Consider the following 24,590-nt stretch of genomic DNA (forward strand, 5'->3'; position numbering starts at 1 on the left):
GCATCTCTCCAGAGGCCCAGAGTGAAGATCTGTTCAGTGTTGCATAACAGCATAAGAGCACAAAAGCATATAGATAATAGATAATCTCAGATAGATTCTTGATATACAAGCTTTATTCTGAGTTTTCCAAATGGCCCAACAAACTGCAGTAACGACCTGAAATTGTGCATTCTTTAGGACCACGAGGAAGCCATTTTTTAACCCAGTACCAATATTGTGACAGAATTGTGGGAATGTTATTGAATTCATGCAGTTCTACCTCCCTACTACTGCACTGACCAGTAGCAAGTTGTAATGATTTCCCTCACAAGATCAATGATTGATTTGCTGTTGATACCGTTTTGACTTCACATCATTTGCGCATATACACCTTGAACAAGTTTTTTTTTTGGTAAACTTAGTGAACAAGTTTATTTATGTACAAATATACACAATAGTAAACCCTCGTGCTGCGAAGTTTATGTCAAGGTGTCCGTCCTAATAACCGCAGTGCATTTCACTGCTTAGCGCTGACGAACCCCATGGCACACTCGCACACGCTTGGTGCCACACCCTGACGCCTCTAGAGCACGAAGCTTGCCGTGCCCCGGCTACCCACTCCAGCCGCTGCACGCACAGTGGTGTTAGAAGAGCAAAGCCTTCGGAACCGCCGTCTATCTACGACATTTGCAAGTGTGGTGGGGCAATCAGGTTTTCGGGAGTGCACATCTTCAACAAAACTGCTCACTGTTCGACTACTAGGCAACGAGACATTTCAATACAGGTGCGAGTACTTCCTGGTGGCGGACACTGCGAACATTGTCCTATATCAGTTATGGACCAGTAGGATCAATGCCAACGATACTTCTTAAATTGGTCTCGCCTGAACGTATATCTATGGCAAAACCGCCTAAATTATACCAACTCACAGTTTGTCAGATGTCCTCGTAGGATCCCAAATCATCCATCTTTTACAAGTCATACAAAACATCACTTTTTAAAACTCATATAGAATCATCAAGAATTCACAACATTACAGCTTTTGATATAAATATAGATAGGGCCCATCGTTGAAATCTAAAGACAAGAGAACATCTGGAGTCAGCGCGGCCTCACGGTGGCCACGTCGATGGACGAATGTGCCGGCCGTTTGTCTGGAGATCGACGGTGGTGGTTTCGTTGACCATGGGCCGTCGTCGTCGGTACGGTCAAGCGGGACCCGTCTTGCTGGAATCCTAGCTTCAGGATTGGCCGCTGCTGCCAAGGCGGGCCCCGTCCCGCTGACTGCTTTCCTCTCCCATTGGCCTCTGCTGGCCGTTGTCGACCTGCGATTGGTTCAGAGTACGCCGGTCCCGCTAGCAGTGGTGCGACGTCTGCCTCGTTTTGCGTTGCACCGGAGGGCAGAGAACGGTGCAGGTGAGCTGCCGTTGGCTAGGGGTACAGGGGGCCCACCTGCAGCGGGCCAAACGGCTGCCGCCTGCGCCGTTCCATCGGGGAAAAGGGACGACACTTTTCGCCGGAGAAAACGGTCTGCCTCGCGGCCCGCTTCTATGCCCCTCGACGTGCCGTGCCGCGGCCCTGGAAGGCTGTAGAGGAGGCCCCATGTACAGGGACGTACGGGGGATGGCCCGCAGATCAGTGAAACATTGCACGTTTGGGGCTAGGCCGAGCCGGCTCGCTACAGGCGCCGTGCGCCCGCTCGGCTCCGCCCCCCGAACGACGGAGACCAGGCGAGGAAAACGCCTCCGTTATGCCTCTCTCCGTCCTCGGTTTTCCTCTGCGTCTGATGGTCCTCCCCTCCGCGCGGATGGTCTTGGTTGGTTCGTAGGTATTGGAGTGGGATTTGGGTCTCGGCGGAGCGTGCGCCTGCGGCGGATCTCGGAAGAACTCGGTTCGAGGTGCACCGGACCTCGGAGGAGCTCGTCCGGAGTTGCGCCGGAAGTCCGCCCGGGGCTGCGCTTGACGGCTTGCGTGTAGGTATGGTCCTTCCCTTGGGATTCAAGTTCCGTAGATGTGTCTGACATTGTGATTATTTCCTTTTTTTTATCTCTCTCTTCCCCACATTGGGCGGATGCTGTGATGCTTGTTCGTTTCTCGTTTCTTTCTCGGTTCAGATTTTCCCATTTCTTAGCCTACACGCAGCGGTGCGATGTTTGCTGTGCGTGCATCATATCTGGCGCCGCTGCAGGCTGTGGCAGCTCGTTGCGGGTTGCCATATGCGTCGGTGGTGTTCGAGAGGACCGGCGATGGATCACCTATCTATGGAGTCGAAGTTGACGTGCCTTGCTCTGGAGCTGTAGCGCCATGCCACATTTTTTTCTTTTAGGCACCGGGGATAATTTTTCTGGCCCTGGTTACGAGCAGGCTGCGCTACAGGCTATAGCTTTTTTGCAGACAATGTATGGATTTGTTGTCGTTGATTACAATTTTCAGGGTGCAGTTATTGTTAGATTTATAGGATCATTAAGAGTAGAGAGAGGGAAGGGTGAGAGGTGAGACGTCACTGGGCATCGGAGGGTTTGGCGGTGGAGCTGGAGCCGTCCATGGCGATGTCGGTGATGCTGTGAGGGCGGTGAAGTCCGGCGCAGCGGTGGCGATGCAGAGGCGACGGTGAAGTCGGTGGCGGCTTTCCGTCACTGGCAGCACGTTCTCTTAAGATCGGGTTAGGGTTTCTCTCCTTGGGACTGAAATAATGTGGTGATGAACAGAGATAAGACATTGATCCAAAATGAGCAATTTGAAGGGGTCGTTTGACATATCCAGCATCAACAAGTTCCTCTAGAACATAAATCTGTGATCCAAGTGCTTGTAAATCAACAAGCATCTCAATTGCTGTGGTACAACAGATCTGACGTGATTTTTCATTCACATTGACTCTCTCGAGATTAATTTCACAGTCAACCAGCCAACCTTGCTTGCCTTGCAGAATGGTGTTTTTTCCTGAGGCAATTCTGTCATCTAATTCTTCATTGTGATAAAATCCAATGTCCCCATAAAACTTCACCAGTCTATTGTTGAGACTGAGTATACGGCCTGAGCCAGTAGAGAATCCTCCCCGTCAAGTTCTCCTTTCCGGAAGAGTTCTTTACTGGCTCAGGCCGTATACTTAGTCTCAACAATAAACTGCTGAAGTTTTATGGGGACATTGGATTTTATCACAATGAAGAATTAGATGCCAGAATTGACCCGGGAAAAAAACACCATTCTGCAAGGCAAGCAATGTTGGCTGGTTGACTGTGAAATTAATCTCGAGAGAGTAAATGTGAATGAAAAATCACGTCAGATCTGTTGTAACACAACAATTGAGATGCTTGTTGAGTTACAAGCACTTGGATCACAGATTTATGTTCTAGAGGAACTTGTTGATGCTGGATATGTCCAACGACCACCTCAAATTACTCCTTTTGGATCCATATCTTATCTCTGTTCATCACCACATTATTTCAGTCCCGATGAGAGAAATCCTAACCCGATCTAAAGAGAACGTGCTACCAGCGACGGGAAGCCGCCACCGACTTCACCGTCGCCTCTACATCGCCACCGCTGCGCCGGACTTCACCACCCTCACAGCATCATCGCCATGGACGGCTCCAGCTCCACTGCCAAACCCTCCGATGCCCGGTGACGTCTCACCCTTCCCTCTCTGTCTCTCTATAGTTCTATATGTACTAAGATGCACTACATCTTTTATCCCGAATAGAACCATTCTGCCGGCTAGATCTATGCTCTTAATGATCCTATAAATCTAACAGTTATGTATAGGAAGGTTTCCAGCGCGTCCGTTTCGATTGCTGCCAGGGCAGCAGGGATGGTTGGTAGGTTGGCAAGAGAGCGACAAGAATTGGCTGTGCAGTCTGACTGCCTGATGAAGGAAGTGTCGTTGTTGAGTCTCCTTGTTTGACAGCATGTTGCCTGCTGGGGAGTGTGTAGCTCTGACGGTGTGTGGCGTCCAATTTTTCCAGCTCTGAGACACATGAATTAACAGTCTTTCCTGGTCCTTGTTAAGGTCTTCTGGTGAATGAACAGTCTTTCCTGGTCCTTGTTAAGGTCTTCTGGTGGGGACAGCTGGTGTGATGCCTGGTGCCTATGGTGCTCAGGCAGGTCCTTGTATGTTGCCTTGCCTGATGCTTTTAAGGATTCTATGATCTATTTGTTGCGGATAGAACTATTTTGATTTATTCACTGTCTACCATTCATAGCTTCTTCGCAGCCTAACGTGGCGGTCGGTGCCTCCCGATCCCGTAAAAGGAAGGGTATGTAGTGTCTAGCGTGTCTTGTCTATGCAGTTCGCTGTCTCGGGCTGTAGGTTAACTGCTTATTTGGAACAGCCGAAGGTGCCTGCTATTTGCCAGCCATCCTCTCGCCTGCGGAGGCACGTTGTAAGAGGAAAAAGTACCTAGACCAGAAAAAATTAGTGAAAGCAGGTGCTTCGCTGTTTAGTTATTCCTTCTGGCTGTTCTATTTCCTGTGCGGTCCGCATTGATATTTCTGGTTGTATTGTCGAACTGTGTGTTGTGTTAGGGTTGGTGGGTGGTTCTAATGCTGCTCAGGGCTGTGGTCGTTTCACGCAGGATTATATCGATGTGCTAAAAGGTTTGTTCATTTTGTGATAGAGTCAGCCATGTATTGTATGGTGCTGTTTGCTAATTGTGTGCTTGCTCTTTGTTGGTTTTGTTTTATATGTGCCTGGTTCGACTGCTTGGGGTGGGTAGCGACGTATTCTGGCCGTTCTGACTATGGGACACCGGATTATGAATGTAGATATTGCCATGCTATGTTTTGGTTGCATGAATGCGTAAAATCAGAGTCCAGCGTGAGAGGTGGCTAGATTATTTATAATAGGCGCTGTAAGGGTGGGAAGGTTGTCCTGCCCCCTTATAAACAGCGGCCCGAACCAATTGCATCTCTTGCCAGATTCGATGGTGACTCTCGGTGCAGGAAATTCTTAAAAAACATACGACAATACAACTGCCTATTTGCATTTACATCGATGGGTGCGAACATAGATGGGTCGATGAATGATGGACGTGGTCCCCCTGCCTTCAAGATATCTGGCCAGGTTCACCATCGTATAGGATCGCTTCTTCCAGATAGTGGCCAGCGTCCGAAGTTTATTCAGCTCTCTATATATGATACTGCTAACGAGGTGAGGAATAGGATACGCGCACTGCACCCGGATGAACGCCCCTCTGAGCCTCTGGAGCCGGCGGTTATAGGGGACCTGCTCGAAATATTGGACGCACACAACCCATTGGCTAAGCAGTTTAGATTGGCAAGAGATAGGCTAGAAGAAAATGGCGATGAAGAGTTAGTAGTCAGGATCATAGGGGCGAGGGAGGGGGACCCTGTTCAGTACAACCTGCCCACTACCGAACAGCTGGCCATGCTTGTTGTTGGTGATTTCTCCCTAGACACCTTTCAACGTGATATAGTTATACAGGCAAAATCCGGCCATTTGCAGCATATTTCTTCTTTGCATCCTGCGTTTATGTCCCTGCAATACCCGCTTCTGTTCCCCTATGGTGAGCGTGGTTATCAGGTTGGTGTGGTTTACAACGGTGTTACTGCACGTGGCAAGAACACGGGGGCGTTATCGTCTGAACCTGGTCAGAAACCAACAGATAGAGCAGATATAGTGGTTAGGGTGTACAATATGAAGCTTGAAGAGCTTCTCGGTGACATACGAAATGGCTCCGTTTTTGGTCCCGTAAGCGCTGCTGGTATGTGTTACTGCTACCTGGAAATTTAGGCTCTGTTGGGATACGATGTAGTGGATTTGTAGGTGTTTGATGCTTGTTTTTTTTGCTTGCCCAGTGCTGCATACTGTTGAGTCCCAAAAGCGTGGACTTCCCCATGCCCATATTATCGTGTGGCTTGTTCGGGACACCTCACACCCATCGCCCGCAATCATCGATGAGTTCATAAGTGCTGAGATTCCCGACCCACGAAGAGACCCTCTTGCGTATGCTTTAGTTGCTAAACATATGATCCATGGCCCGTGTGGTCCAGGCCATGAGACCTGTCCATGCATGAAGAATGGTAAGTGTTCAAAGAGATTTCCAAAACCATATCAGAATGAGACAAGCGTTGAAGAGAATAGTTTTGCTGTGTATAAAAGGTCCAATAATAAAAGATACATTGAAAAAGGTAACACAAAACTAGACAATGCCTGGGTTGTGCCTTATAACATGTTTTTGCTTAAAAAATATCAAGCTCATATCAATGTAGAGTGGTGCAACAAAGGATTTTTTATTAAATACCTATTCAAATGTGTCACCAAAGGCGCTGATCGTGGCAAGGTTTATATACAGAGAGTGAGAGGCGGGGAGGCGGCCAACTGTGATGGTCAGCCTAGGCCAGTTGATGAGGTCAAAGAATATTTGGACTGTAGATATATATGTGAACAAGATGCATGTTGGCGGATTTTTGGTTTTGACATCCACAGACACTATCCATCTGTCGAGCGGTTGCCGGTGCACCTTCCAGATGACAACTGCATAGTATATGACCCAGATGCGGATGTAGCAGATATTGCCTCTGAGGAATTCTTGCGCAAAACAATGCTAACTGAATGGTTTGTGGCCAACCAAAATAACGATGCAGGCAGGCAGCTTACCTACTGTGAGTTCCCTTCCAAGTGGAAGTGGGATTCCTCATCTAAATCCTGGGACTGTAGGCGGTGGCCCACTGCCAAGATAGGTCGTCTTTATTATGTTCACCCGTCTGTTGGTGGAAGGTATTTCCTTAGGATGCTGCTGCTTGTAGTTAGAGGCGCGCAGAGCTATGAAGACGTTAGGAGATACAACGGTGTCCTTTATCCTACGTTCAAGTTGGCCTGTGGCGCTCGTGGCCTTCTTGGCGATGATAAGGAATGGTATGATGCCTTCGACGAAGCGGCTGTCTGGGCAACATCTTCGCAACTTAGGAAATTGTTTGTCACTATGTTACTTTTCTGCGAGGTCAATGATGAGTATGCTTTTTTTGAAAAGGTTTGGCGACTTCTAGCTGATGACATACAGTACCGCTTTAGAGAGCTTGTAGGTAACACTCAGTACCAGATTTCTGATGCAGACCTTAAAAACTACTTGCTTGAGGAGCTTTCGGATCTTTTTTCGAGAAATGGGGCAAGAATGAGGGACCGTAATTTACCTCAGATGACTGTAAACTTAGAATCTGCTTCTGGTAATAGACTCATACAGGAAGAACTGTCGTATAGTACAGATCAATTGATGGGTGAGGCCGAGGATTTAGTAAGCAAGCTAAATGAACAGCAGCTTAGTGCCTTTAGATCGATCACAGAAACTGTTTTGAATGATAGGCCAGGCTGCTTCTTTGTGTCTGGTTACGGGGGTACCGGTAAGACTTTTCTTTGGGGGGGCTATAGTTGCTTGGCTGCGTGCACACCAGAAAATTGTTCTCGTTGTTGCTTCCTCTGGTGTGGCAGCTTTGCTGTTACCAGGTGGTCGTACTGCCCATTCACGCTTTAAGGTACCATGTGACTTAGGTGACTGTTCAGTTGTGACATCAAGCGTGGTTCTATGCTTTGTGAGCTTATCGAATTGGCATCACTGGTCATTTGGGATGAGGCTTTAGTGACGCATCGCCATGCGTTTGAAGCTTTAGATAGAACCTTTAGATACCTTTTATCGCGTGGGGCAGAGGGTGCTGAAAAATTGGTTTTTTGTGGCAAGGTTGTTGTGCTTGGCGGTGATTTGAGGCAAATACTCCCTATTGTTGAGGGTGGTGGTAGAGCAGAGGTTGTAAATGCTGCCATCGTTAATTCTCCACTGTGGAAACATGTTAAGGTCTTGTCTCTAACTATAAATATGAGGCTTCGCTGTCCAGACTTGAGCGTAGAGGCACAAAAGGCGATTGCTGAATTCAGTAAGTGGGTGCTAGATATTGGTGAGGGCAGTGTAGAAGCCATTAGAAACGACAGCGAGACAGAGGCATCGTGTGTTAGGATACCTCGTGACCTGTTGCTTATGCCGCAGGGAGACAAGATTGCCGTTATTGTTGAGGCTGTGTACCCAGACCTATCTACAAGATACTCTGACCAGCACTATCTCCAGAACCGTGCTATTTTGACTCCGACCAATGAAGCTGCAGAAAATATAAACTCGCATGTTGTGTCCTTGATACCCAGTAAAGAGAGGGAATACTTAAGCTCTGATAGAATAGCTAAATCCCCGGGGATCCATGAGTCTTATGATTTGTTATATCCCATTGAGTTCTTGAATTCTTTGAATGGCAACAATTTTCCCCATCATAGGCTCATACTTAAAAAAGGTCTCCCCATAATGATGCTTAGAAATCTTGACCAATCTAGTGGGTTGTGTAATGGCACTAGGCTCATTGTCACAAATCTTGGTGACATGTTGATAGAGGCACGAATAATAACTGGAACACATACTGGGGATATTGTGCATATACCAAGGATCTGCCTAACGCTTAAGAACACAAGATTACCCTTTGCCCTAGAGCGACGTCAGTTTCAGATCAAGGTCTGCTATGCCATGACAATTAATAAGAGTCAAGGACAGACCCTGTCCAATGTTGGCATCTACCTAAAAAATCCAGTTTTCAGCCATGGCCAGCTATATGTTGCTGTTTCCCGAGTTACTTCAAAACATGGTCTTAAGATGGTCATAGAGGTAAAAGACGGTGAATGCACAGATGAGACACAGAACATTGTTTACTGTGAGATATTTTCGGCGGCCCCGGCTATCGCCCGTGCTTAGTTCTACTTATTTACACAGCATAGATTGACTTTTTTGGTGGTGGCCTAGAAAGTTTTTGCCTTCATTTTGCAACCTCAATATGCAGAGATGTGGTTTTGTTGGTCATGCTGTTTTGGGTAGTTGGTTATAGTTTGCAAAGATTCTGTATCTTCTCACTATCTGATTACAGTATGCCGTGTCGATGCATACGCACTCAACAAAGACTCTATCCCAAAATCTGGTGAGGTCGGTTTACAGTATCCAGGCCCGCACGGGGTGACCAACGTGGTGTTTCCTGTCACAATGTCGGCCTACAACCATTCCGAGGCACCAGAATTTGTAGAGAACGAGGTCCATGCCAATCCAGCTAATTTTGTCTCAGCCGCTTCTGATGCATCCTTTGACACAGGTGATAATCGTGTGTTCCACCTTTGATTGCACTAACAGCACATTTCATTACTGCCTTTTCTGTTGCCTTATTTTTATCGCTGTTTCCTCCACTATTTAAATTAGCCGCGAAGCTGGGCTACGTCAGGGAAGTGCTTCAAGAGGCCTATGCTTGGCAGCATAGAGGTAACATTCATAACAGACTAAGAGTTTGCCGTCTTGATAGTTTAGTGATCATGCTTCTATATGGCTTGCAGCCAATGCAAGGCTTCAACGTGCAGGGTACCTCGGATATGGATCGGACAGCGGCTCTTCCTCCTATAGCGTTTCCTCTTAGGAGCCTTTCTACCTGCCCTGAGGTATACCAGCAGTTACACCTCTGCCTTTCTACCAACACGCTTGCAATAGCATGATACACACTAACATCTATACATGCACTTCTCAGATTATTCACCCGCTCGTAGCTTTGAGTCGGATTGGAGCTGGCACCTTTATTGAAGCTGCCAAAGATGGGTGAAACCTCAGAATCCATGGCTGGAGCAAGCAAGGAATAAGGCCGGCCTGCGGAGACTGTCCAGAGCTACTCCCTGCATCCTATCCAGTATGCACGCAACCACGCCAACTGAACCGAACAAAAGCTTAGAGCTTGTTCTACTACTAGCGGCCATGCCGGATTTCCTGGTGAGGGCAGCGACGGGGGCCTTGGGCCCCGTCCTGGACAAGCTTGCTGCTTTGCTCAGCGATGAGTACAAACGTTTCAAAGGCGTGCGCGGTGAGGTCAAGTTCCTCATTCGGGAACTGGAAGCTATGCACGCGTTCCTTCTGAAGAAGTCGGAAGGGGAGGATCCTGATGTGCAAGACAAGGCGTGGATGAAGGAGGTGCGAGAGCTCTCCTATGACATCGAGGACAGCCTCGACGAGTTCAGAATCCGTATCCATGAGGAGTCAACCAAACCAGATGGCTTCATCGACAAATGCAAGAACCTACTGGCCAAGACCAAGGCCCGCCGTCAAATCGCCAAGGCGATTCAAGACCTGAAAGTCCAAGTGAAGGAGGTGAGTGAAAGAAATGCGAGATACAAGATGTGTGAGACTGTCATGAACACAAGCAAAGTGACCGTAGATCCGAGAGCTCTTGCCATATTTGAGGATGCTTCAAGGCTTGTGGGTATCGATAAAGCAAAACAAGAGTTAATTTCATTTCTCACGAAGGATGATGGTGGTATTTCATCACAGCAACCGAAGATAGTCTCTATTGTGGGAATTGGAGGAATTGGAAAGACAACCCTTGCAAACAGAGTGTATGAAGAGTTGAAGAATCAGTTCCAGTGCCGTGCTTTCTTGTCGGTGTCACGGAATCCTGATATGGTTAAGATTTTGAGAACCATTCTCAGCAAGGTGACAGGTCGACCTTATCATATGACAGAAGCTGGGAGCATACAGCAGCTGATCATGGAAATCAATGAATTCCTTCGGACAAAAAGGTACACACGGGTGTATACTTTCAGCATGCCACATCCATTCGGTTAAGAAACCTATTTTAATTTCCTTCTAGTAAAGCTTTGGGCATCATTCTTTTTTCTGCAAGAAATTGGCTGCTCTCATGCCGTTGAAGGAAACGGATGGTTAGAGAGAGAGTTAAATTATCATAGATGCTTTTTCTTTGTCTGATAGGCTTGAAAATGTGCATAGTACACATACAAAGTATTAGTCACTTGATAAGGAGAAAATCCCTTAGATTATAACTAAGAGCAAGAGCATTTATAAGGCGCAACTTGACTTTTCACTTGTTCAGAAGATGGCAATTGAAACCTGCGGCATTTCCCCTTCGGAGGTGACAGCTGAGCTTCTCCTCGCCTCTGGGCCTCAAACTGAAACAGGCCCAGGCAGGAATGACGTTTGAAGGCCCTATGCATATAAATTCAAATGACAGTGTTGCTGGTGGACTAAACAGAAGTTGGAACATTCTCAACTGGAACATTAGAGGCATCAATTCAGATGACAAATGTAATGCTATTAAGGAAAAAATTGATGAGAGTTCGTGTGCTGTCTTCTGCATTCAGGAAACCAAGAGAGATCATTTCGACCACTCCTTCATTAGGAAGCTTGCTCCCAAACGTTTCAATAAATATGCATTTTCACCTTCTGATGGTGCCTCTGGTGGTATTCTAATGGGTTGGAATAGCTCTGTATTTAAGGGTGAAGTTGTTCAGATCAACAAGTTTTCTATAACTGTCAATTTCTCTTCCACCCATAACGGCCAGATGTGGACCCTCACCACAGTTTATGGTCCTTGCCAAGGACCTGACAGAGATGAATTTGTCCAATGGCTCAACAACCTCCATTTTGAGGAAGATGATAACTGGATGATAATGGGTGATTTCAACTTCTACAGATCGCTTTCTGATAGAAATAGAGGTGGGGGCAACATGAATGATATTATGATCTTTAATGAAATAATCAGCAATCTGGGGCTCCTTGAGATCCCGCTCAAAGGAAGAAAATTCACATGGAGCAATATGCAAGATGAACCCCTTCTAGAACAAATTGACTGGGTTTTCACCTCTGTCAACTAGATCACTGAGCTCCCAAATACTCTGCTCCTCCCAATGGCCAGGCCAACTTCTGATCATATTCCTTGCAAGATTCAAATCGGCACCTCCATCCCCAAGGCCCAAGTGTTTAGATTTGAAAACTTCTGGCTTGATCATCCTGGTTTTTTTTTATCTTGTCAAATCTGTCTGGGCCACTGAAGTTAATGCTCCAAATAGTGCTTCAAGAATTTCTGCCAAGTTCAAGCTACTGAGGGCTGCTCTCAAAAAGTGGGGCAAAAAATTATCAAACCTCAACAACCTGCTCAAGAATTGTAACGTTACTCTAGAAGTTTTGGATGCTCTAGAGGAGCAAAGAACACTTTTCATTCAGGAATATAACTTCAGAGCAATCCTAAAAGCCCATATCCTTAGATTGCTCAGATATAAAAAAGAATATTGGAAAAAACGTTACACTGTGAGATGGACTAAGCTGGGAGACGAAGGAACAAAATTCTTCCATGCTGCTGCCACAGAAAGGTATAGATTGAACACCATCACTAGTCTAGAAACTGATGATGGTAGAACAGTCACAAACCACAATGAGAAAGCTACTCTACTGCTTGAGGAGTACAAAAAGAGAATGGGATGTTCCTCCAACCCAACAATGCTCTACAATCTCAGTGAGCTGATTCAACCAAGTGATGACCTAGAACACCTATCCAGGCCCTTCTCCACCCTGGACATCGATAAGGTAATCAAGCAAATGCCGGCTGACAAAGCTCCAGGCCCAGATGGCTTTAATGGTTTGTTCCTTAAGAGATGCTGGGACATAATAAAAGAGGATATCTATACCCTATGCTTTGATTTCTTCAATGGTACTCTGGACTTGGAATCTGTAAACTGCTCTTTTATCACTTTGGTCCCAAAAGTGCACAACCCAACAAGTGCAAATGATTTTAGGCCCATCTCCCTTCTAAACTGTGTACTTAAGATCATCACAAAACTACTTGCTGATCGGTTGCAGACAAAGATTATCCCTCTGGTTCACACAAACAAATACGGCTTCATCAAAACAAGAACAATCCAAGACTGTCTTGCCTGGGCCTATGAATACATATACCAGTGTCAGCACTCTAAGAGGGAAATTGTAATTCTAAAACTGGACTTCATGAAGGCTTTTGATACAATAGAGCACAATACAATCATACAGATGATGAGACACTTGGGCTTTGGGGATAAGTGGTTAGATTGGATTCAAAGAATTCTTGCTTCTGGTACCTCCTCTATCCTGCTCAATGGGGTCCCTGGTAATCATTTTCATTGTCGCCGTGGGGTCAGACAAGGGGACCCCTTGTCACCCCTTTTATTTGTCCTTGCTGCGGATCTGTTACAGTGCATCATCAACAAAGGATACCGAAATGGCCTGTTTGAACTTCCCATAACCTCTTATGAGCTTGATCAGTACCCAATAATACAATACGCTGATGACACTCTCCTTGTCATGAAAGCATCCCAGAAAGAACTCTTTACCTTAAAAAGACTGTTGGAATCCTTTGCACAATCAACTGGATTGAGGATCAACTACAACAAGTCATGCCTAGTCCCCTTGAATCTTTCCGACAACAAGGCACATCTCTTGGCTGGGGCGTTTGGTTGCAAGATTGAATCCTTGCCCTTCACCTACCTAGGGTTACCTTTGGGTACCACAAAGCCCAGGGTTGATCATTTTGAACCTCTTATGAGTAAAACTGAAAGAAAACTCACTGCCACTTCAAACTTCTTGACTCACGCTGGAAGACTTCAACTGGTCAACTCGGTCCTGTCTTCCCTCCCCACCTTTGCCATGTGTACCCTACAAGTCCCAGCCACCGTCCTGGACTACATAGATAGAGCAAGGAGACATTGTCTTTGGAGAGGGTCCGATAGCAATGCCAAAATGAAACCCCTCGTGGCTTGGAAGAAATGTGCAAAGCCCAAGAGAAAAAGGAGGCCTTGGAATTATTAATCTCAGGAGTCAGAACAAGGCCCTTCTATTAAAGCATTTGGACAAGTTCTACAATAAAAAGGAAATTCCATGGGTACAGCTTATTTGGAATGGCCATTACCCCAATGGTCAAGTTCCTCATGCAACAACTGATAGAGGCTCCTTTTGGTGGAGGGATATCCTAAAACTTTGTGATTTATTTAGAGGAATTGCTGAATGTAAAATTGGAGATGGCTCTACTGTCCTCTTTTGGTCGGATCTCTAGAATGACAACATCCTACAAACTAAATACCCACGACTATTCTCCTTCGCAAAGAATAAGAATATCACAGTTGCACAGTTTCTGTCAAACAACTCCCTGGAGACCCAGTTTCATCTCCCTATCTCAGAACAAGCATATCAAGAGTTTCAAAGCATTCAAGATTATATTCAAACAATTCAAGTTCATCACAATACAAAAGATTCTTGGCAATGCATTTGGGGAAACAAGACTTACTCTTCCTCAAAGTTTTACAATCTCCCTTACAAGAACGTCCAACCTCCTGCTCCGTTCATCTGGGTTTGGGATTCAAGATGTTCCAATAAGCTCAGGGTCTTCTCCTGGCTTCTTTTAATGGATAGGCTCAACACAAAGAACATCCTCAAAAGAAAAAAGCACAAGCTAGAAGGAAATAACTACAATTGCATACTCTGCAGCAACAACTTGGAGGAAACTGCCTTTCACCTCTTTTTCAGCTGTCCTTTTAGCCAAGCTTGTTGGCAGTACCTTGGCACCCATTGGGATTTCTCCATGGACTTCTTTCATATGCTGATTCAAGCTAAGCAGCAATTTCAGAGCCCTTTCTTCATGGAGATCTTCATCATTGGAGCTTGGCAAATCTGGAAGCAGAGGAACAATTTCATCTTTGATCGTGGTCGCCCTTCCTTTAGCTCCTGGAAGCAAAGTTTTTTGGATGAAGCTAATTTACAGGCTCTTAGACTCTGTGAATCTAAAAGAGCGATTTTCTTATCCCTTTTAGCAGTCCTAATCTAGTGTTGTTGGCTCTCCCCCCTTTTTCAGTTGTGGGGTTGTCTTTCTTCTCTGCTCCACCTCGGACCCCTCATCTTTCCTTCTGCTCTTGTACAGTTCGTCTCCTTGTTGTTTCTTGAACAGTTGTTGGGTTTCGCTCTATTATAAATAAAAACTTTACAGTGGGGGCCTCCCCTGCTGTATTTTACGTTCAAAAAAAAATAAATATAGATAGGGATAAATATGTAATTTCTATGTAACATTGATCTTCTCCAAGAATCCTAGAGCCCGTTCGGCTGGCTGGAGCTTACTGCTTCCTCCTCACAAAATATTGTTCACCTTCCAGCCGGAACAGTGTTTTTCTCCCACAACAAATCAGCCAAAAACGACCAGCCGGCTTTAATCCAGCTCAAGCGAACAGACCCCTAGAAGAGCACTTATTTTCTTACAGAGGAAATATTTGTGTTCGATCCGAACACAAATACAAATTCACTCGAACTCAAAACGAGGTCCCATAATATACATGCCGAACAATGGCCTTGACATCCCTTTCGGATGGTTCTTAACAGCATCGACAAGATTAGAAGGTGGGGGCCTGGGGTATGTGAACGAAGTTCCAGAATGACATGTATTTTGGAAGAAATTGGCAGGTTAAAACCACCCCATTCCAATCATGGGTAGAAAATAGTACTCGATTCCAAATTATAAGACGTTTTTGACTTTTCTAGATACGTAGCTTTTGTTATACACTTAAACATACACATGTCTAGATACATAATAAAAGCAATGTATCTAAAAAAAGACAAAACGTCTTATAATTTGGAACGGATGGAGTACTTTCCAACAAGCCAGACCACCCAGCTACATAAGGCATGCCGAGGACAATAGTAATATGAAAAAAACAGTCCAATAGTATCAGTGTAACACATAGGTAATGCAGCTATATAACTTTATCAGATTAATAAATAGTAGTCCTTAGAATATTTTATAATTATAAGCGAGTGGATAGGCAACTTGCTCATGTAAGCCTGGACAGTACAAAGACTTGGCAGCCCCCAAATCCCAGCATTGAACTGGGCAGGGCAGCATAAGGCTCCCTGTTATAAACCAGAAAGGGGTACACGTTGAGGCTTGAGAGTTCCCATGTGAGTAGAGTTGAACTCTGGTCTGTCCAGCCCAAAATAGCAAGCCCTGTAAGTGCAAAAATATAGCAATGGTAGTGGTTACAGCTAGGCAAGTTCTGAAATTTGTGCATGCAATGTGGGTTGCTGGTCTTGTAATTGTACATCACAACACATAACATGGCTTCTAAATGTCTACAAGCATTATAGTTAAATTGCGATACCTTCTGAAGAATATTTATCTCGTTGTCCTTTGCATCCTGTGAAGTATGCATCATAGTTGTTTATTCTCTGGCCCATCAGTTCATGATCATGAACATCCCACTAGCATAATGATTCAGTACTACTGTACTAGAACACATTGCCTCCAACCAGAACCAACCAACATCACTGAGAAATATTGATGTAGTTACAGCAAGAACCCCCAAGCAAAATCTTGCGTCATCTCCAAAAACATCAGGCAGCACCGTTTATTATAATTCAGACACCAGGGTTGGCAACTATACATAAAAGCCTTTCTTTTAGCTCTCGAAGTTTTTGCAAGGGCCATTCGTATTACGGTAAAAGGCTCCAACCAGAACCAACCAACATCAATGAGAAATATTGATGTATAGTTACGACAAAAACCCCAAGCAAAATCTTGCACCATTTCCAAAAACAGCAGGCAGCACCGTTTATTATAATTTAGACACCAGCGTTGCCAACTATACATAAAATCCTTTCTTTTAGCTCTTGAATTTTCTGCAAGGGCCATTCATATTGCAGTAAAACAATGAGTGACACTAGAATCATCATAAAAAATATAGCACTCACACCTAACTGTGGTTGTTCTAAGGAGTGGAAAACTTACATGATAAGATCTTGAAGCCCATCTCTCAGCCGAAGCTGCAGCTTCTTTTAGGTGAGATTTTCTAGGAATCTCACTGGAAAGAGTGTAGCTTGAGCTCTCTGTTGCCTCAGCTAACCATATTTGCCTCGTCTGCACTTGCTTTGAAAGGGTTAAAGCTGAACAAATGTAATAACTTCAAATGGTCTTCAAATGTCTACCAACAGATTTCCCAGACTGGTGTCCAATCTAGAGGTTTCGAAATAAGAAACAGAAACTCAGCATATATACAAAATCAAAATATCACATACTGTGTTTCCAGAGAGAGAGTAACTAAATAATGCAGAGTCTTCGTCAGTGGTTGCGGACGAAATGCTAACAGCTAGAAGACAATCTTGCTCTTCACACCCTTGTCCAGAGATAAATTTAGATCCACCATGTCTTCCATCCTTAAATCGGCTCGTACTATCATTGAACCTATGAAAACTCAACTTTAGGTCAGAAGTCTAATCTAGCATATAAATTATAATAGAACTAAGATAGAAACATACAATAGAAGAAACTTCAGGAAATCTTCACCAACTGTAGATTTGGTCTCATCTTCTGCAATTGTGTGTGATAAAGTTCCACTCTCACTGGGTTGAGACTCTGTAGGTTCCTCCAATGATGCTTCATGTCTATTGCTTTCATCTTGTTGATTTAGCTTATCATCTGAGCTTGGTGGTGCTGCATTGAAAGCAGCTTGCTGGTTTTCTGTAAAATCTGGCTTGCTTGAAACAACTGTAGGTACCTGAGAGGAAGTGACCTGATCATCTTTGTTTCCATCAGATGATAACTGACTCCTGTGAGCCTTCTGTATGACCCAGCTGGTCATCTGATACTGCTGATGTTGCTTCCGTGGAAGCCTCTTGTTGGCCTTTCCCTAAATCATGCTTGTTTAAGGCTTCTGCATCTGCATCTGCATCCTTTGCAAGGCGCTTTCTCAGCCGCCTTCTCTGGTCCCTCGATAAGATCAGTCTAGGACCAGATCCTTCAGGTCCTTCAGGATTAGAAGGTTCTCCAATTTTTCCAGAAACTTTTGATTGGTGCCATGACATGGCCTGTCAGATAGAAAGTAACAAACCCAACTCGTCATTTTTCAAGCTTCAGCAAGACTCATATGAAAGCGGTGTGTTGGAATATGTTCTCAAGTATGCAACTTACTCTTTCAAAGTTTGGTTATCCATTGGGCGGGAAATACTGATCATTCAAGTAGATGGTGTCTCTATCCTCCTGTTAACAGAGAATGTGCACATAGATAAATGGAATGGTATGACAATTTTAGAGGGGAAGGGTATGCCATCGTACCTCTTCAAATACTCTCCATCTTACTTCAGGATACTCCTTGAGAATACCTGAGTTTGTTTCCAGCAACAGCAAGCTTCCATCATGCTGCAATAACCAGTGGCAGATCATAAGAACAACATATTATAATTTATAATGAGAAAATCATTTGAGGTTAATCTATTCATCATCACTCAAAACATATATTGAAATTGATTACATATAAGACAAATGGCCATTCCATACCCTGTGCACGACATAAAATTTGTTGTCCCAGTACAAAACAGCAAGCGCATTTTCTTCCATCAGATCACACAAAGTAGCATACCTGTATAGTTGAGTTGAAGGTTATAGTGTATTAATTAAACAATAATAAAGGCCCTAGTATCCTATCAGACCAAAAACATACACATGGCTTGTCAATTGTTTATTAGCCTCCAGCAATTTCTGAATTACTGCACCTGCACATAAATTAATAGATTCAAGGGCAGCCCACGTAGTTCCAAATGAGCAAACAGGTGAAAAAATAGATTCTCACGTTTGGCTGCAACATCTGAAGCTTGTAATGCCCCACTCACATTTTCCACCACCTTGATGTACTTTTGAAGTTTTTCATACGAGAAGCTTAGGATATTTGGGCAAATTGTTAAATCCTCAGGATCTACCATCCAGCAGTGGAGCAATGGTATCTCCATGTGAGCAAATATATCAAGAACACATAATTACTGTGATTCTTCGAAATCAACATGGCTACAATGAACATACAGTGACATATACATCAGAACAGTTGAAGCACACACACATAACATGTAAATCAAAACAGTTAAGTGGCATACAATCTATATGAACCAAAACAGTTTACAATATGAAAACTATATAATGTAACTGTATGTATTTATACAAATATACAAAAGAATTAATTAAAGGACATGTAAATTGTTTGCACCTGCTCAGAATTGGAGTGACGTAGCTTTCAGGCCCAAAATGATCATTGACCAGTTTGGATATGTCTTTAACGGCTAGGTATTCAATGTTTCCCTGCTCTTTTTTAAGAAGAGATTTCGCGACCATTGTGGCAAGCACCCTATCCTCAATATTTGTCTTTTCCAAATATGAAGGTGGTGCATCGCCTAGCCCACTCGACATACCGGTAATATTGAAAAAGCTTAACAAGGTCGTTAAGAGAGAAGGTCCCTCAGGACCGTCGCACACCATGTGCGTACGTGACGGACATCCAAATTCGTACTCCACTATCTCGTATCGCGCCGCCATGGAGCCTAGCAGAAGGGAAAAACGGCATCAGCTAGGGTTTCGGACCCCACGAAAGGATAAGAGAAGTTTGGCGAAAAAAAAGAGAAGAAAGTGGATCGAAGTTTTGCCGCGCCGACGAAATCACGAGAAGAAAGGAATCGAAGTTTTGCCGCGCCGACGAGATCACGAGAAGGAAGGAGACATACCGGCTGGAGGAGAAAACGCGGTGGCGGGTGACGGAGCTTCGCGAGGACGTGCAACCGCTCTATCTACACGGCGCCAGGGAACACACGCCCGCGGGGCCCGCGTCACAGCTCCTACCGGCGCCGGCGGCTGCTGTGCAGCCGCTGCTGGCGGTGACGGAGGATGCCTAGGGTTTTAGGTTTGTGTGATGGCGGCTGGTGCGGGCGGCGGAGGGACAGAGGGCCAACTAAGTAAGAGGGCGGTGGTATCCGGATCGAGGTTGGGCCGTGCTTTGTGGGCATCTGCTGCTGCCGTTGGCCCAACTAGCTTATCGGTTCCGACTCTGCCCTGCGGCCTGCTGCTGTTAAAAGAGCATCTCCGGCAGTTCCCAAGCGGCGCAGCAGTGTGCATTCTGGTTCGTTGCCGCTTCAGGTTATGTGTGTGCGCTTCAACTGCGGCCTGTGACAGCGACTTCTCCGACTTCAGCAGCGACTTCTCCGACCTCAAGTTCAGCAGCCACAACCTGAAGTCGGAGAAGTCGCTGTCACAGGCCGCAGTTGAAGCGCACACACATAACCTGAAGCGGCAACGAACCAGAATGCACACTGCTGCGCCGCTTGGGAACTGCCGGAGATGCTCTTTTAACAGCAGCAGGCCGCAGGGCAGAGTCGGAACCGATAAGCTAGTTGGGCCAACGGCAGCAGCAGATGCCCACAAAGCATGGCCCAACCTTGATCCGGCTACCACCGCCCTCTTACTTAGTTGGCCCTCTGTCCCTCCGCCGCCCGCACCAGCCGCCATCACACAAACATAAAACCCTAGGCATCCTCCGTCACCGCCAACAGCGGCTGCACAGCAGCCGCCGGCGTCGGCGCTGGTAGGAGCTGTGACGCGGGCCCCGCGGGCGTGTGTTCTCTGGCGCCGTGTAGATAGAGCGGTTGCACGTCCTCGCGAAGCTCCGCCACCCGCCGCCGCGTTTTCTCCTCCAGCCGGTATGTCTCCTTCCTTCTCGTGATCTCGTCGGCGCGGCAAAACTTCGATTCCTTTCTTCTCGTGATTTCGTCGGCGCGGCAAAACTTCGATCCACTTTCTTCTCTTTATTTCCGCCAAACTTCTCTTATCCTTTCGTGGGGTCCGAAACCCTAGCTGATGCCGTTTTTCCCTTCTGCTAGGCTCCATGGCGGCGCGATACGAGATAGTAGAGTACGAATTTGGATGTCCGTCACGTACGCACATGGTGTGCGACGGTCCTGAGGGACCTTCTCTCTTAACGACCTTGTTCAGCTTTTTCAATATTACCGATATGTCGAGTGGGCTAGGCGATGCACCACCTTCACACTTGGAAAAGACAAATATTGAGGATAGGGTGCTTGCCACAATGGTCGCGAAATCTCTTCTTAAAAAAGAGCAGGGAAACATTGAATACCTAGCCGTTAAAGACATATCCAAACTGGTCAATGATCATCTTGGGCCTGAAAGCTACGTCACTCCAATTCTGAGCAGGTGCAAACAATTTACATGTCCTTTAATTAATTCTTTTGTATATTTGTATAAATACATACAATTACATTATATAGTTTTCATATTGTAAACTGTTTTGGTTCATATAGATTGTATGCCACTTAACTGTTTTGATTTACATGTTATGTGTGTGTGCTTCAACTGTTCTGATGTATATGTCACTGTATGTTCATTGTAGCCATGTTGATTTCGAAGAATCACAGTAATTATGTGTTCTTGATATATTTGCTCACATGGAGATACCATTGCTCCACTGCTGGATGGTAGATCCTGAGGATTTAACAATTTGCCCAAATATCCTAAGCTTCTCGTATGAAAAACTTCAAAAGTACATCAAGGTGGTGGAAAATGTGAGTGGGGCATTACAAGCTTCAGATGTTGCGGCCAAACGTGAGAATCTATTTTTTCACCTGTTTGCTCATTTGGAACTACGTGGGCTGCCCTTGAATCTATTAATTTGTGTGCAGGTGCAGTAATTCAGAAATTGCTGGAGGCTAATAAACAATTGACAAGCCATGTGTATGTTTTTGGTCTGATAGAATACTAGGGCCTTTATTATTGTTTAATTAATACACTATAACCTTCAACTCAACTATACAGGTATGCTACTTTGTGTGATCTGATGGAAGAAAATGCGCTTGCTGTTTTGTACTGGGACAACAAATTTTATGTCGTGCACAGGGTATGGAATGGCCATTTGTCTTATATGTAATCAATTTCAATATATGTTTTGAGTGATGATGAATAGATTAACCTCAAATGATTTTCTCATTATAAATTGTAATATGTTGTTCTTATGATCTGCCACTGGTTATTGCAGCATGATGGAAGCTTGCTGTTGCTGGAAACAAACTCAGGTATTCTCAAGGAGTATCCTGAAGTAAGATGGAGAGTATTTGAAGAGGTACGATGGCATACCCTTCCCCTCTAAAATTGTCATACCATTCCATTTATCTATGTTCACATTCCCTGTTAACAGGAGGATTGAGACACCATCTACTTGAATGATCAGTATTTCCCGCCCAATGGACAACCAAACTTTGAAAGAGTAAGTTGCATACTTGAGAACATATTCCAACACACCGCTTTCATATGAGTCTTGCTGAAGCTTGAAAAATGACGAGTTGGGTTTGTTACTTTCTATCTGACAGGCCATGTCATGGCACCAATCAAAAGTTTCTGGAAAAATTGGAGAACCTTCTAATCCTGAAGGACCTGAAGGATCTGGTCCTAGACTGATCTTATCGAGGGGCCAGAGAAGGCGGCTGAGAAAGCGCCTTGCAAAGGATGCAGATGCAGAAGCCTTAAACAAGCATGATTTAGGGAAAGGCCAACAAGAGGCTTCCACGGAAGCAACATCAGTAGTATCAGATGACCAGCTGGGTCATACAGAGGGCTCTAGTGCAGAAGAAAACAGGAGTCAGTTATCATCTGATGGAAACATAGATGATCAGGTCACTTCCTCTCAGGTACCTACAGTTGTTTCAAGCAAGCCAGATTTTACAGAAAACCAGCAAGCTGCTTTCAATGCAGCACCACCAAGCTCAGATGATAAGCTAAATCAACAAGATGAAAGCAATAGACATGAAGCATCATTGGAGGAACCTACAGAGTCTCAACCCAGTGAGAGTGGAACTTTATCACACACAATTGCAGAAGATGAGACCAAATCTACAGTTGGTGAAGATTTCCTGAAGTTTCTTCTATTGTATGTTTCTATCTTAGTTCTATTATAATTTATATGCTAGATTAGACTTCTGACCTAAAGTTGAGTTTTCATAGGTTCAATGATGGTACGAGTCGATTTAAGGATGGAAGTCATACAGAGAGGGTCCCATTCTTCGAAGGCATGGTGGAGGCTGTAAGATTTACTGGCTCACCAATATTTTATGTGCCATTTAAGTTTATCGAGATGTATGATATGAGCTTAGCAGGCACTATACAAAACAGTTATCCCAGGTACATTGGCCTATAGGCTGCTATCATCCCTGAGTGTGTGTGTGTTTGGCTGAAAGCTTGTAATCTTTTTCAGGATATCCAAAGATTTGACACAGTCCGTTTGCAAATATCTGGCAAAACATGGAGTTGATATTGCTGCTCAACTAGAAATTCTCCATCTTCCTGAACCAAGGTTGGATATTCTCCATCTTCCTGAACCATGGTTGGCTTCATTGACAGAAGTGATTAGATTCCATTTGTATCTGCTGATTGCATGTACTTTTCCATATGCAGTGTTCAGCTTTTCTTGGATTTCATTAAGGATCTGGATTTTCTTGAGGAATATGATGTCTATGCTTTTGATTTGGAACACTCGCCATCATATCACTCAAGAAAGATGGCCCTAGGATATATGCACGCCATTGTGGATAAATTTAAGGAGGGCCGTTGTTTTGGTGGAAACTGGGATGAGTCTAAAATGTTGGTTCGTAAGGGTTCCAAGTTTTCCATTGAATGTGAAGATCAGCCATTCACTCCTGCATTAGGATATCTTGATCTTTGCAAATTTGATGAAGTTGTGGTTCAGCGATTCAAGAATAACAAGGGAAGGTTGCCTGTATATTTTAAAGAGTTGAAGGATGATTTTTTGCTGATACATGATTCTTTCAAGGACCCGAAGAGATGGGAGATATTTCTTTTGCTCATAAGTTATCCATTTGCACTAGCAGCTCCAATTGTTAGATCCACCTTTGTTTTGGATATCTATCGAGCAGCTGACTCTGAGAGTTCTGGGAAAGACTATGCATATTCTCCATTGAACATCAGATCAGGTATGCATGACTGGAGGAAAAAGGCTGCAGCACACTGGCTGTTCAAGTATGTTTATGATCACAAGAACTTTGGCAATGGACCTTGGACCTCTGTATATACATTTACCAAATGGGCTGTTTCTCATTGGTCTTTGTTCAAGTTCTCTAGGCATTTCATTAGTCATGTGCTTTGCTACACAAAGGTGATTCATTTTCCCTTTATTACTTTTTAAATTTTTGCTTGCTCATCGAGGACATATGCTAACCTAATGAGTTTTTAGAATATCAACGGTGGCCAGCGAGTGCGGGACTTGGCAATAGTTGATATGATGTTGGGCGTCAACTTGGACATTACATTGCGCAGTCAATTCGATTCTTTATCTTCAATTGCGATCTTGATGGTTTGTTCTCCAGTCCGTGGAGACATTTTGTGTCATCTGAGTAAGTATTTTTTGTATTATCCTTTCTGATTGTTGTTATAAGTGAGAACTTGGTTTCAGGCTGATGCTTGGTTTCGTTTGTCTTGGCTTCATTAAGTTAGATTGATAGAAAAGTAGTTTGGTCTGGAATTGGGCCAGCTCTGGTTACTTGCTCCTGGCCTGCAAGAGCATCCTATCTGACTTCTCTTGAAAACAGAAGGAATTTCCTTGTGTACACCGATAGTTTTGCAACCATTTTCTATTTTTTCTAAATAATGTCTACTTGCTTATAGTTGTATGGACAAGCCAAAGCAAATCATTGCCATTGGAATTGAAAAGTTTGGAGATGAGGCTTCAACATCAGGTGACATATACTTGAATAATATGCACATTTACCTTGAGTTTGTTTTTCTTTTTATTCATTTGCCGTTTTGACAATTTTCAGCTGATTTGGTGTCCAGTAGTACTTCACATATGAAGGTATATGTGCTATTTTCTTCTATATAATTGCTTGGATGTATTTCATTTGTAATCAGATAATCAGATTTGTACTTCCAATATGTCAGTCATTTAATTCTGTAATCAG

At 44.5% G+C, this 24,590-nt stretch overlaps 4 protein-coding genes and 1 long non-coding RNA gene across 15 annotated transcripts; 4 read left to right on the forward strand and 1 right to left on the reverse strand.

The window, feature by feature from the left end:
- Positions 1-1,717: 1,717 nt before the first annotated feature.
- Positions 1,718-12,610, forward strand: LOC136483406 (disease resistance protein PIK6-NP-like). Of its 9 annotated transcripts, none has more exons than XM_066480469.1 (6): positions 1,718-1,956; positions 4,027-9,108; positions 9,213-9,272; positions 9,344-9,445; positions 9,532-10,570; positions 10,882-12,610. In XM_066480469.1, exons 5-6 carry the CDS (start codon positions 9,690-9,692, stop codon positions 10,922-10,924), a joined length of 924 nt encoding a protein of 307 aa, XP_066336566.1. In that variant the 5' UTR covers positions 1,718-1,956; positions 4,027-9,108; positions 9,213-9,272; positions 9,344-9,445; positions 9,532-9,689; the 3' UTR covers positions 10,925-12,610. The 9 variants fall into 8 exon arrangements, 7 of the variants coding, with proteins under 7 accessions (XP_066336566.1, XP_066336567.1, XP_066336561.1 ...); XM_066480470.1 differs by having other exon boundaries at positions 10,885-12,610; XR_010765434.1 differs by lacking the exon at positions 10,882-12,610 and having other exon boundaries at positions 9,532-9,884.
- On the forward strand, positions 4,970-5,728 carry LOC136479224 (uncharacterized). Its single transcript, XM_066477158.1, has one exon. The coding sequence runs from the start codon at positions 4,970-4,972 to the stop codon at positions 5,726-5,728; it is 759 nt and encodes a 252-aa protein (XP_066333255.1).
- Positions 12,611-15,475: 2,865 nt separating the features above from the next.
- On the reverse strand, positions 15,476-22,052 carry LOC136483409 (uncharacterized). 3 transcript variants are annotated; one of them, XM_066480472.1, is made up of 9 exons: positions 21,922-22,052; positions 18,293-18,344; positions 18,130-18,211; positions 17,908-17,991; positions 17,764-17,832; positions 17,112-17,660; positions 16,585-17,037; positions 15,959-16,475; positions 15,476-15,804 (listed from the first exon to the last, which is right to left on the reverse strand). In XM_066480472.1, exons 1-5 carry the CDS (start codon positions 21,992-21,994, stop codon positions 17,779-17,781), a joined length of 345 nt encoding a protein of 114 aa, XP_066336569.1. In that variant the 5' UTR covers positions 21,995-22,052; the 3' UTR covers positions 15,476-15,804; positions 15,959-16,475; positions 16,585-17,037; positions 17,112-17,660; positions 17,764-17,778. The 3 variants fall into 3 exon arrangements, 1 of the variants encoding a protein (XP_066336569.1); XR_010765437.1 differs by lacking the exon at positions 21,922-22,052 and having other exon boundaries at positions 16,585-16,739; positions 16,872-17,037; positions 18,130-18,841; XR_010765436.1 differs by lacking the exon at positions 21,922-22,052 and having other exon boundaries at positions 16,585-16,809; positions 16,895-17,037; positions 18,130-18,840.
- LOC136483410 (uncharacterized) lies at positions 17,624-21,743 on the forward strand. The gene is made up of 3 exons (XR_010765438.1): positions 17,624-17,750; positions 21,439-21,520; positions 21,659-21,743. It is a non-coding gene; the product is annotated as an uncharacterized lncRNA (long non-coding RNA).
- LOC136479225 (uncharacterized) lies at positions 21,993-24,506 on the forward strand. The gene is made up of 7 exons (XM_066477159.1): positions 21,993-22,546; positions 22,621-22,797; positions 22,871-22,969; positions 23,071-23,788; positions 23,867-24,026; positions 24,298-24,368; positions 24,450-24,506. Exons 1-7 carry the CDS (start codon positions 21,993-21,995, stop codon positions 24,480-24,482), a joined length of 1,812 nt encoding a protein of 603 aa, XP_066333256.1. The 3' UTR covers positions 24,483-24,506.
- Positions 24,507-24,590: the final 84 nt, after the last annotated feature.

This window comes from Miscanthus floridulus, chromosome 9, assembly GCF_019320115.1.
Source record: "Miscanthus floridulus cultivar M001 chromosome 9, ASM1932011v1, whole genome shotgun sequence".
NCBI lineage: Eukaryota > Viridiplantae > Streptophyta > Magnoliopsida > Poales > Poaceae > Miscanthus > Miscanthus floridulus.